This window comes from Gracilinanus agilis, chromosome 4, assembly GCF_016433145.1.
Source record: "Gracilinanus agilis isolate LMUSP501 chromosome 4, AgileGrace, whole genome shotgun sequence".
In the NCBI taxonomy this organism is placed as follows: domain Eukaryota; kingdom Metazoa; phylum Chordata; class Mammalia; order Didelphimorphia; family Didelphidae; genus Gracilinanus; species Gracilinanus agilis.
The window spans coordinates 369262467-369275818 of NC_058133.1; the positions used below are offsets into that span (position 1 = coordinate 369262467).

The 13352-nt window shown below is 35.3% G+C and overlaps 1 protein-coding gene across 1 annotated transcript in view; it reads left to right on the plus strand.

The window, feature by feature from the left end:
• Positions 1-13352, plus strand: part of KPNA5 (karyopherin subunit alpha 5) — a 51134-nt gene that overhangs the window by 19609 nt on the left and 18173 nt on the right. Inside the window, exon 7 of the mRNA XM_044676812.1 lies at positions 9803-9891. Within this exon, the coding sequence (XP_044532747.1) occupies positions 9803-9891 (89 nt within the window). The remainder of the gene's footprint in view (positions 1-9802; positions 9892-13352) is intronic.

Below are 13352 nucleotides of genomic sequence, written 5' to 3' on the forward strand. Positions count from 1 at the left end.
ACAACATATTCTTCAATGTTTCAACTGGTGACCAAACTGCTGGGAAATTTTTGAGAACCTTCCCCACAGACAACCTCTATCTGGATAAATATTATTTGCATAGATTTTCTTTGCATGCTCTTTCCCCCTGGAAACTTTGTTGATTATGATCCTATCTATATTTTCAACTGGTGTAGCACTAATGGATGTTTTCTCTTGTGGTTTTCCAAAATTAATGAGATTCCTCCTTTCCTAAAACACTAGAGGTAACAAAACTTTAGTACATGCCCAAATAACTATTCTATCCTGGACACTGTATTTCACTTTCCTGTTGACTTCACTGAGATACAAGAACCATTTTTCACTTTCTTTTTGCTCTCATATTCCCTTCTTCCTCAGGGGGCAATTTTGATATCAAGACCAGTCCCACAAACATTACTTTCCCTCAAAGTTTTCTGTAAGAGATTTCAGATGAAACTTTCTGTTGAAAGAAGAGGGCCAGGGGATGGAGACCACAAACAATGTGTCCCTACAAGAGATTACTTACCTATATTGGTTTTTTTTTTCTTCCCCCTTATATAATATGTACTTGTGATTCACAGTGAGACAGCTACTCTTTGATACAGGTTTTCAATAACCACTTTTAGGGGCTCATACAAATAATGGTGGCTAATTATAAATGGTTTTAGAAATGGGAAGTGATCTCAGATTAGCCACATACACATTACAAACTATACCAAATTCTGGAAGACTCAGTGAATTTTGAGAGCCAGCTCTTGAGACGGGAAGGTCCTACATTCAAACTTCCTAGCTGTGTGATCCTGGGCAAGTCACTTAACCCCCATTGCCTTGCCCTTACTGCTCTTCTGCCTTAGAACCAATACACAGTAGTGATTCTAAGATGGAAGGTAAGGATTTAAAAAAAAAGTAAATGGGCTTAGTCTGTCATGACTTCTCTTAATAAGAATATGCTGATTTGTACATACTACTTTTTCTCTTTTCATAAACTAATCCTTTAATAATGGCATCCTAGAGTTTTGCCAGGGATTGCATTTAATACATTGACTTATAATTTGAGAAGTCTTTCCTTTTGTTTGAAAATTTCCCCATTCCCTACGCTACTTTCATGTGAGTAGAGATGAGGAGTCATGCAGTAAATGATATTAAGGTAAAAACAGAAAAATTTGGTAAATAATTGAAATGTGGAGGAAATGAAAATGATTATTTGGGAATAGCGTGTTCAAGCCTGAGAGTCTTAGGGAAGGTCAATAGAACAGAAGATTTTGAAAAAAAATACTGAATCCTGTTTTGGACATGTTGAGCATCACATTTGGTAGTTGAGACATTTAGCAACTTTGTAGAGAGCAGTTTCAGTTGAGTTATGCCATAGGGGGAAGGTTTTGAAGAGGGTCTGAGAGAGAGGAAATGGAGACTAGAAACGCAGATAGCTTTTTTTAGGAGTTTGAGAAAGAAGGGAACGTTTCCTATAAGACAATACTTAAATAGTTGGTAGGATTTAATATTTTATGAATGCGGGATACTTAGGCATGTTTGAAGGCAACAGGGAAGAAATTGGTAGGTAGGGAGAGATTAAAGAGAAATAAGAGGAGCTATTAATCTACTGGAGAAATAGGAGGAATTGGTACAAAATACAAAGATGACATGAAATACTTTTTTCTAAGGTTCGTGTTATTTACCAACAGCTCTTTTTTTGGTGATGGGGTGGGGATAGGATTAGTTCCAAAGATGAGTTCCATTTGTTGTTGGCATCTCTTTATCAATGACCTCATCAACTTCCATGAATTTAATTATTGTCTCTCTGGAGATTACTTCTAGATTTAGGGATAGATTCATTATTCCTTTCCTTTCCTCCCTCCTGCCCTACCCTCCATGCCACAGGCCAGCCAGGCCTTTTCTTCCCTCTTCCCTTTCCCTGATTCTTACATATCATCTGGAATGACTGAGCAGGAAGAGCAACTTAGATAGTCATTCCACTTAGATAACTTAGGAGACACCAGCTACATTTCTTCTGGTGAGGAAGAAGATCATGAGGTTTTACAATCTGTCCTCCTTTTGCTTCCAGATGTCCCTTTGGGTTTTATTATCTGCTTTGTCTTTACATTCTTCAGTCTTCTAGGACTTGCCATCTGACCTACCTATATACCCTAAGGACTATTAGACCTTGCCATTTGAGACCTTTCTGTTGGCCCTTGCAGTTGAACTCTCTTGTATGTGTTGCCTTTCTCCTTTAGAATGTGAGCTCCTTGAAGAGGAGGGGTTGTTTTGCTTTTTCCCTTTGGGTCCCCAGCACTTAGCATGGTGTTTGGTGCACACGAAGTGTTTAATAAATGCTGTTTCATTTATGTATTTTTTTTACAAGTGCTGTAAAGAGTGTATTAACAGTTTGATGGTGAGCTTTAGTTTTAGAAGGTTATACCAGAAGAGAGTACAAGTTCAAACAGGTTCTCTTTATCCTGAAAAGCTATCATTGGTAGGTATAGTGATAGACCTTTTACTCCGAGGACCACTACGGAAGAACATTACCAAAAAAGTGGTCACTAGTTGGTAAAATTTTTTGGTTGTAGCACCCCATTAAAAAGAAGAAAAAAGCCCTTTTTTCCTAATGTTACTCCTTTTTGCTTCTGCAGTGGCAGTAGCAGAGAAATGGATAAAAAGTTTTATTGAAACCAACATTCATGTAACTCTTAGTATTCTTAATGTGCAAACTTTGTCCAGTGAGGAGGTTTGATACTTGACTGGAGGAACTGAAATAAATCGATATTGATGGCCTTTTTTGTAAATGAAACCAAGAGACATAAAGAAATTAGAATTAAATGCAAGGGAGTCTTAGGTTCTTACAAGTAAAGGAGTTGATTTCATCATGCACATGTGGACAATAAGAAATGTTTCAGTTGAATACTTGGTCACCTTGCTGACTGTGATGAACATAAATAAACAAGGCATGATGAAATAATTATACAGCATAATGTAAAACACCGAATTTAGGATCAGAAGATATGAATTTGAATCCTGCCTCTGCAACTAACTTCCCACTTAATCTCTCTGGGTCTTACTTTCCTCCTTCAAAAAAATGAGGGGGTCTAAGGTCCCTTCCAGCTCTAAATCTGTGATATATGATCTGTTGCAGAGGATGAAGAACTTGATAAAATTCTTCAAACTAAGTCAGCACCTACATTAATTCTGAGTGACTTGTTGAAGGTGGGCTCAGGGGAGGACAGTGAAAAACTATGTTGGAAAATACAATTTGGGATCAAGAAATAAAAGTAACCGAAGGCTTGCTTATCATCATGATTTCTTTGCTCAAGAAGAAAGTCTACAGGCCCTGGACATGGTGAGCCAAAAATATATAGCAAAACATGAAATTGATTTTATCTTAACAGAGAGTGACTAATTGCTAATATGAGTGTCATTTCAGAATTAAATGTCTGTTGCACTCAGATCATTGACTGATTAGAACAAAACTCAAAACCTATACCAAATCAGAAGAAAGAATAAACATAAGAAGAACCTTCAGGCAGTAGTTCCTACAGTTTAAACAGTCTGTTGTTTCCAAAAATGGGAAGTGAACAAAAGGAAAGACATTGAATTTCTCTTTCTCTTCACTTCTAAGTTTAACTATTGCAAAATGGTCACCTCAACAAGGATAAAGAACAAGCTCAGAAACTGCCTCAGCTAGCAAAGATTTTGCTTTTACCAAGTGGAGCAACATGGCAGCCAAGGGCAACACTGTTTTAGAATACAAGCTAATTTGCAAAACGAGGAGGATGAAATATTTCAAGTTTCATCTCATGAAAAATGAAAAAGCTCTTGAGGAGAAAATGAGCCTGCGAGAGAGCTTGGTGTGAGCCAGCTAAGCCAGACCTTCCAAGGCCATTTATAGATGAAACCAGGAATGAGAGCAACAAATGCCTATAAAATGGATTGTGTATGCCAGTGTTCCTATAAGAGCCTCTTCTCATCAGTGACAATAGTTGAAAATCACTACATTTGGACTCTATAGACTCAGTAGTAAATGTACTGTGTGAGGAAATGGCAGTAGCATTTGGTTCCATGAAGTTGGAAGAGTGGCTGTACCTAGTTAAAGAAGAAATCTATCCTGGAGCTAGTAGGCTCATAGATTTGCAGCTAGGTGGGCCTTAGAGGTCATTTAATCCAACCTCCATATTTTAAAGATGAAAAAACTTAGACCTGGGGAAGTGAAGGGGGACTAATCCAGGATCACATAAGTATTTCATAGCAGAGCCAACATTTGAACCTAGGCCTTCTTGCTCCAGAATTATACACTCTTTCCACTGTATTGTACTACCTTATGGGAACACAATTATTTGTTTATGTAACATTTAAAAAATCCCAAGATGGGGAGATTTCAAAAGAATGAAAAACTTTATAAATAGTAATTATTTATACACATGTACACAAAAGGCACTGAGAAGTAAATACTGACTCCACCACATCTTATTTCTCATCTCTGAAATCTTAGCATTCATAAAAACATGAGAAGGTATGAGATACTTTTAAAATTTTTACCAGCAAATCAGCTTTTTAATAAGTGACAGGAACATGTACAAGTTATAAGACCTTGTTATGTGTAGTTTGTTCATCTTCCCTCCCTCCTTCTCTAAACCATCTTCACTACCCTCCCCCAAAAGGAAAAGCATTTAACTCAATGTAACAAAATACTAAAATCTCCCTTCCAATAATAGGTTCTCTACACCTGTTTAAAAATGTTATTCTGTGACAGATAATTTCACCAAATATTCTGTTGAGTAATAACCTTAAGTGAGGTATAAATAGGGAGAAATATGCCCAACTAAGGTATTTTCTAGTATGAAAGATTTCCTGCCCTGAGTCCATATAATTCCATCTCTGATGAAGTTCACTTCTTGGATGACATATTGATTGTCTAGTCCAAAACCCTACAATAATTCTTGAGTAAAATTTATCATCTTTGAAAAGAGATTTGACTTAATTATCCACATTGAAAAGACATAGATGAAAAATGCATAACTGCCCAGATTGACATGTTTAGATACATAAATTTATGTTTATAAGTAATCTTGGACTTTGAGCTAAAGTCACATTTAAATGAGAAGAGTTAGGAAATTATACAATGCTTTTTCAGATTCTCCCTTTTAATTAGCAATATTCTTTTTTTTTTAATTTTTTTTTATTTTAAACCCTTAACTTCTGTGTATTGACTTATAGGTGGAAGAGTGGTAGGGGTAGGCAATGGGGGTCAAGTGACTTGCCCAGGGTCACACAGCTGGGAAGTGTCTGAGGCCGGATTTGAACCTAGGACCTCCTGTCTCTAGGCCTGGCTCTCAATCCACTGAGCTACCCAGCTGCCCTAGCAATATTCTTTTAGTGATGGTAGTTATAGACTTCAAAATAGAATACAGTGATCAGGAAAATCAGAATTATTGGTGACCCAAAAGACAATGAAATTACATAGAAATGGTAGACTGAAACATATCAGCATTGGTGACCTAAATACAAGAAGTTAAAAGTTATTCTAGGGGTGCGGGTTAGGTTCAAATCTGGCCTCACATATTTCCTAGCTGTGTGACAGTGAGCAATTTACCTAACCCTAAATACCTAGCCCATAACACTTTATGCCTTGGAATTGACACAATTTCAAAACAAGGTGACTGGTAACCAGGAAATAAAGAGGACAAACAACATTTTCTGGGGTGTGTGTGTGTGTGTGTGTGTGTGTGTGTGTGTATCCTGTTTGGAGGATTTATAGAAAGATACAGAGAAGGATCACATAAGATTAGGTGGTTTGGAATGGTTCTACAGGACTGATGGAGAAATTAGTAATACAATTTAACTCCCTGATTCATCCGAGTTGATTGGTGTGTAGTACAATATTAGCACCCATCTATTTGAGCTGTTTTTTTTTTTAAACAAAATTTTCTTTTTGTAGTCATGAGTTTTTATTCTACCAAGTCTATATGGTATCTTTGAGGGAATATCTATCAATAAGATACCAACTTCTGTTGAATATCCACAGAAATTGGTATATAGGCCTGTGATGCCATGGATACTGTTTCTGACATTTTTCTTATTTATATTCTTTACACTGAATGCTTCTATTATGCTTTCTATGTCATACTTTCTCCTCTCTGTGGTATTTGATTTAGCATTTGTGCTGTTTTTTCCCCTTCTCTATTTTCAATTTAAAGCTCTTCTGATTAGGTTAGCTAGCAAATGCCTAGAGGGAAATTTTCTTCCTTCTCCTTATAGGTTGTACATTGTGACCCATAGTCCATATATCTTTCCCCTCTATATAAGCATTAGTCTAGAAAGCAAAATTTCCATTTTCCAACACCATCTTCTTAGCCAGCTATGTATTTCCCATAACCTTGTTTCTCTTTTTAAGTTTTTACTTTCAAACAGAAATAGTGTTGTTAAGAACTAAGAAAGTTGGGGGCAACTAGGTGACTCAGTGGATTGATAGAACTCCTTTGCTTTTTATGTCAAATAATTTGAATAGTATTGGGATTAGTTGTTCTTTGACTCAGTGGTTTGAGAGCCAGGCCTAGGTTCAAATCTGGCCTCAAACACTTCCTAGCTGTGTGACCTTGGGCAAGTCACTTAATCCCCCTGGCCTAGTCCTTACCTCTCTTCTGCCTTGGAACCAATACACAGTATTGATTCTAAGATGGAAGGTAAGGGTTTTAGGAAAAAAAAAAATTCAGAAAATTATCTTAGAAAGAGTAGAAGCAATTGAGGGTGCTTTGAAGACTTTTTTTTTTAAAACCCTTAACTTCTGCCTTAGAATTGATACTAAGTATCAAGACAGAATAACAGTAAGGGTTAGGCAATTGGGGTTAAATGACTTGCCTAGGGTCACACAGTTATGAAGTGTCTGAGGTCACATTTGAACCCAGGACCCTCCATCTCTAGATCTGACTCTACCCACCTAGCTGTCCCACTTGAAGAAGACTTAGGAGATGTCAATAGCTATCCTCAAATATTTGAAGGGTCATCACAGAGAATGAAAGAGAAAGAAGAATCTATTTGTGGAATGGACTGCTGAATGAGGCATTCAACCTAATTGGAGGTATTCACGCAGAAGCTGTAGAACATCAGTGATGTAGAAGTGATAATTTTAATACTGTGAAATAGATCTCTCAAGTCCCAATTCTTAAATTTGGGGGCATCCCAAAAATAAGTAGTTCCCTAGTTTTTGAGATTCACAAATAAGATTGACTGATTTTATATACTATTATTTATCAGTGTTCTTAGCCGTACCTCAACAATGAATAGCATAATTTCTTGAATCCTTTGAATTTCTTTGAATGCCTTTACTAACTTCTGGTTTATTTTCTTGCCACAGTACTTCACATTATTACTCATAGCATATTTTGGATTTCTTAGTTGTCACATTTAAAAGTCAGAGAGTTGACTTAAATTCTGGGCATAGAAGTTGAAAAATAAAGTATATTGCTATGGTATATCAGTATATCATCTGACAGTTTGTGACCCCATTTGTGGTTTTCTTGGCAAAGATATTGCAATAGTTTGTCATTTGCTTTTCCAGTTCATTTTACAGATGAAGAAACTGAGGCAAACCAAGTTACTTGATTTGTTCAGGGTCACACAGTCAGTATGAATCTGAGGTCAGATTTTAATTCAGATCTTCCAAATATTCTATACCCTGTGCCATCTAGCTGCTTGTATAAATATCTTAATATTCTTTGGTATGCTTTGATTTATGCATGGCTTTAACTGCTGCAGAAAATGATAAAAGGGATTGAAAAAGATGAATTGAGTAAAGGAGTCTCTTCATTTGAGAAGTAATGAAAAGCAGTTGAAAATGTGAATAAAGAGGCTAGCTATTTTGTAGCACCTAATAGAACACTGCTTAGGTTTTATAGCCAAATATCACCTAATTTGCATTAATAAGAGGAGATTCTGGAAATCTTTTTTTCATTAGTACCAAAAATAAGTTTTAAAATACTGTCAATATGCTCTCATTCCTCCCTCAAGAAAAAAAAAGAATTGACCTTTGGAATCACAGTCCTAAAATCTGTTTTCACTCTAACTTTGATTATATTTTATGCTATTGGGTTAATGTTGTAAGGAACATGTATTGTAACAACTGGTAAGGTATTATTGTTGCTTTCCCACCTTCTCTCCCTCCTGGCCTTCCAGAATTGCAAAGTAATTTGGTGGAAATTTAAAATTATCTCAGTTTTTTAGTTCTGGCTAAAATAGTTATTCAAGATAAGCCTTATACATAGCTAAACTTCTCCCTTCTCCCAGAAATACACGATTTCTTATTTCATGAATCACACTTCTTTCTTTTATCCCCTTAGCTCAGGTTTTGTTTGTTTCTCTCTAAAATGTACTCAGTCAACCTTAGTTTTTTGTTTACTTTCATTGTGCACTATTATATTTATTAACATAATCCATGCTTCTACTCTGGGAAAAATTTAACTTCATACCATGACTTTTTATCTCAGGTTCTAGAAGCCTATCTGTTATTTCTTAGTTGTTGGTTTTGTTCAGTTGTTTCAGACTTCTCTGATTCTTTGTGACACCATTTGAGAATTAGAGGGGTTTGCCATTTCCTTCTCTAGCTCATTTGCAAATGAAGAAGCTCAGGCAAACAGGCTTAAACTTGCCCAGGGTCACCCATCCACTGACTGTTGGAGGCCTGATTTGAATTCAGAGAGATGAGTATTCCTCCCGCCAGGGCTGGCACTTTATCTACTATACCACCTAGTTGCCTCCTATCTCTTGGGTAGTAGTTTTAATTCTTTTTCCTGATCATCTTTTTTCCTCCTAATGTCTGTTTTATTTTCTAGATATTTTAACCATCAATCCTAAAATGTAGGCCATTTATCTAAGCAAGGGTTAGGAAGAAGAAGAGAAGAATGGCCTTCACAAAATTGCCTTGAAACTATGGGGGTGCATTATCAGACCTTGAACTGGAACACATTTTCTTCCCAGATCTTGATCAACCCAGTCCTAGTCATTCATATCTTTGCTAACATAATAATTACGTAATTTTTTTCTGGAGAAAGAAACTGAGGGATCAAGACCAAGAAGAGAGAGACATATATACCCTCTTTATTGGCCGGGCCAGGATGGAACATAGATCTTCTTAATCTTTGCTCTACAGAGTAATTATTGACTTTTTAGTAGGTACCTTCTATTTATTTGTCTGGTGTATGAAATCATCAAGACCTTTGAAAGAAATTGATTGCAGGTAATCTTTAAATATAGGCAGTCAGTGGAATTTTTTTGGTGTCAAGCGATGATGGTGATGATGATGATGATTTTAACTGTCTTGTTATCTGACATCAACCTGCTGCTAATAGTCTTTTTAGGCAATACAGTCTTTATCAATACCTCCTATTTCACTTGCATATACACTTACTGTTTCCCAAGTCAATATGAGATACAATCTTCATTGTTTATAATTGAAATATTGATTGTAGTAAATAGTATCTAACTTCTCCAACTCAATTTAGATTGGGAAAAGCTTTTTAGTTACGACAGAATAAAATGTCCATTAATTTGTAAAGAAGCAAAAGGTACCAATTTATTCATTTTGGGAATATTTTTCTCTTTTAAAGATTCCACTTATTGTAGTTCTATTTAAAAGGTTAAAAGGTTTATTCATGAGGTTTTAAAAAAATCAGTTTTGTATTCATTTTGTTTTAAAATACTGTAAAAGGGAGTTCTTGTTCAGGTAGTAATATGTGATATTGAGGAGGTAGTTGGTTTGAATGATATGTAGTTTGATAATATGCTGCCCTAAAATACTTTTTTAAATTTCATTTTTAAGGCAGTATGGGCACTTGGTAATATTGCTGGTGACAATGCAGAATGCAGAGACTTTGTTCTGAATTGTGGAATTCTTCCCCCTCTCTTAGAGTAAGTATTTTTATTTAAGTTCTTATAATAGCTAACTGATGCATTGTAAAAGAAAGTTCATGTTTGTTATTCTAGTAAATTTGTTTTTTTGCTTTTTGTTTTTGTTTTTGAAAGAGGCCTTTAAATTTAGCTGTGTTTAGTTTCTTTTATAGTTTGAAGTATGAAAATTCATAATGGAGATTGAATTTTAATGGCTCTTGTTTATGAAGTAAAAAAATTTAAAACATTTATCTTTAAAATTATAGCACCTGGAATTTTAACCAATAAAGAATATGAGGACATTTCCCAAGAATAACATTGTTTATTAATCAAAGCATGCAAAGCCCATTAACAAAGAATGGATCTTTCACCAGCATTTTCCATGAAAGACCACTTGTGAGTCCTGCCTCTTGCTTTTATAGGAAGCTGTGTCCTCTTTCTGATTGGCCTGACAGTTCGACCTTTGGACCTCCCCTGACAGTCCCCACTGGTGGATATTTCGAAAAAGGAGGTGGACTTAGAGACCTCAACTCCTCCCTCATTACTTCATCACAGGGGAGGTGGGTCTTTACCTAAATAAGGAAAACACCAACACACCCTACTTTCAAATGGGTCAGAGTTCACCAGATAGAGAAATGTATGAAACATGCCTTTTTCTGGCTTGTTAAGAAATTGAATGTTAGGGAATTTAGTTAGTAAGCCTAGCTTCATTTAGCAGTCTAAGTTGCCTCAACTATGTTTTCAGTGGCTCTTTCACTTGTTGAGGGACATGGATGGTTATCATCCAAATGTAGATGATATATTTAGCAAGGACAAAGAGAATGTATGTTTTCAAATGCTTCAGAGGGAGAGAGAGTTCTTCATTACATTTACAGGAGTAGGTCTCTGCCCTACCTACCTACAATAGGAGATTTTCCAAGGTGGAATATTCTCCAAATTTCCTAGGAATAAAGGAAATGAGTACAGAGGTTTGAGGAACTGATTTGATCCTCTAATTCAAAACCCAGATACAGAAACAAGTCTATTAAAAATATTAAATATTATATATAAATTAAATAAAAATATTAAAAATAAGTCCTCTCAAAATGGTTTATGGTTTATCATTATGAATGTTTTCACCAGCATACATTTCTCCTACCCTTGCTTCCTGCCTACCATCTAAGTGATATTTTCATGAGTTTGGATCTGGCCAAAAAAATAAATTCATTGTCATGCGTTCGAAATTAATATCTCTAAATTATGGAACTTCTTGGATATCTTGTCTTCACAGACCTACTGGAGGTTATATTCTGCTGGCTTATGTATAACCTTAGAGAATTCTAATGCCATGATGAGGCATCACAATCCTAGCCATCTTTCTCATGCAGTGTGATATTGGGAAAAGTTCTGGATTTGGAGTTTAAGACCTGGGCTTTATACTACTTGTGTGACCTTAGGCAAATACTTCACTTCTGTGGGCTGTAGTTTTGCTTATTTGTAAAATGAAATTGAATTAGTGAAAGAGTGATAACTTTATTTAAAGAAGTATTGTAGATGAAAGACCATCCCCAAAAGAAAGTTGAAAAAGTCATGGGGTGGAAAAGGGATGTATTTGTCTTTGGGAACAATGGAAAAGTTTTGAATGGAACCAGGTGGGAAAGGAAGAGATGACTGGCTTCAGAGCTCTCCACTCTGCCCTTCAATCAGAGGGAGAGGTACCAGGGGACTGGAAGTTCTCATAAGTGAGAACTACAGGACTAAAGTGATTTTTATAGGATTAAGAGGTTCCTTCCTGGAATAGGATGAGAAGGCCAGAAGAGTACAACCAAAGGAGAAATAAAAAGGGGAAAAAATAGCTTACTATGCCAATTTATATAGATTGCTTTCATATACATTTCACAAAAACCCTGTGAAATCTATAATGCAGTTATTATAATTCTCATTTTATAGTTGATCAGTTAGTTTGGGTAACGTTCTCAAGGCCACACAGCTAGTAAGAAGCTAGGACGTGAACCCCTGGTCTTTTGATTTCAAAATCTAATGTGTTTTTTCTACCCTACCACGCTGCCTAATTACATATCTAAATTAAAATAGTCACTTTTGATTCTTGCATACATTTTATATTGAAATCTGAAAACAAAAGAGATTTTGAAACTGCTCTCAAAATGAGAGTTTTATTTCTAATCTTGAAAGTATACCTTTTAAGTAATTTGTAAAACAAATTCCTATCATATCACTTTTCCCCTTCCACTCAATTCACCAGTTTCACACAAGATTGTTTTCTATGGTATTATAGGAACAATCTTACTTTCCTGTCAAGTGGATTATTTGAAAAGTGAATTTTAGGATGCCCTGTTGGAAAAACCACTAAACCATACTACATTTTATTTAAAGTTACTTTTAAAAATTTGCTAATTTTCTTATATATCGAACATGCTGAAAAATATACTGGATACTGGCTTTCCTTTCAACTCATTTGATTTGCTTTATTTATTGCCTTTTGATAAAGATTCATCTCTCATTTCTTATTAAAACTCGTTCCATTGCTTAAAGAAACCAGAATCATTTAGAGGCAAGAAATTAAGACTAAATTTATCAAGAATGTTTTTGGCTTAGTAGCACAGAAGAGGAAAAGGGAATTTCTAGAACCTGACCTCTTTCTGTGGCCAAGACACTAAGTGTTTTATAAAATGGTTAAGCCACAAATTCACCATGGGCCCATAGTTTGGCACCTGCTCGAATAAACTAAACTTCAGAATTTATTCTCCAATATTAAGAAATATGCTATCTGTTTTATATACTTAAACATTGTTTCAGTCTGGCTGTTACTAGGACTGCAAACTGGTCTTTTGTAATAATCCTTATTAGGTCTTTCAAAGCCTATCTCTGTTCATTATACATAACATGTTAGATTTTTTGAAAAAGAGGCTACTTGCTTTCAAGGTGTTTATATTATAGTTCCTGAATTAAAGTAAGCATACCTCAAATAGTCAGAGATCAATGAAGAATTAAACTGAAGAGTTGACTATGATTAGATTTGGAATTCAGAGAAAGGAGAGATTCTTGTAGGTTTTCAGTAACTGGCTATCATAGACCTCTTAACAGAAACACCATAGGGAAAATTATCATGTAATTAAGATATTTGGGTATATTAAAAGAAGAGCAACTGAGTTACTTCTTAACATTTTAACTACACCATAGTAGTTTTTCTGTGATGCTGGATCATTGTACTATTACTGATTAGGAATTTCACATTGAATATATAGTCTTATTTGTCCTGATTTGGTGTGAACCATTTGTGTTAGATGCTGAAAAATCTTTTGTTAGGATTTCTTGATATTAGTATAAAAGATTAAATATTTTAATCTTACTCTGAGAAAACTGTACAAAAAAAGAACTTGAACAAAAAGAAGGCATCTTTGAAATTGTAATGTTCATTATTTCATCATAAACTGCTTGACAGAATCCAGAAAGCCTTGTAAAATGAACAGGAAGCACTTCAG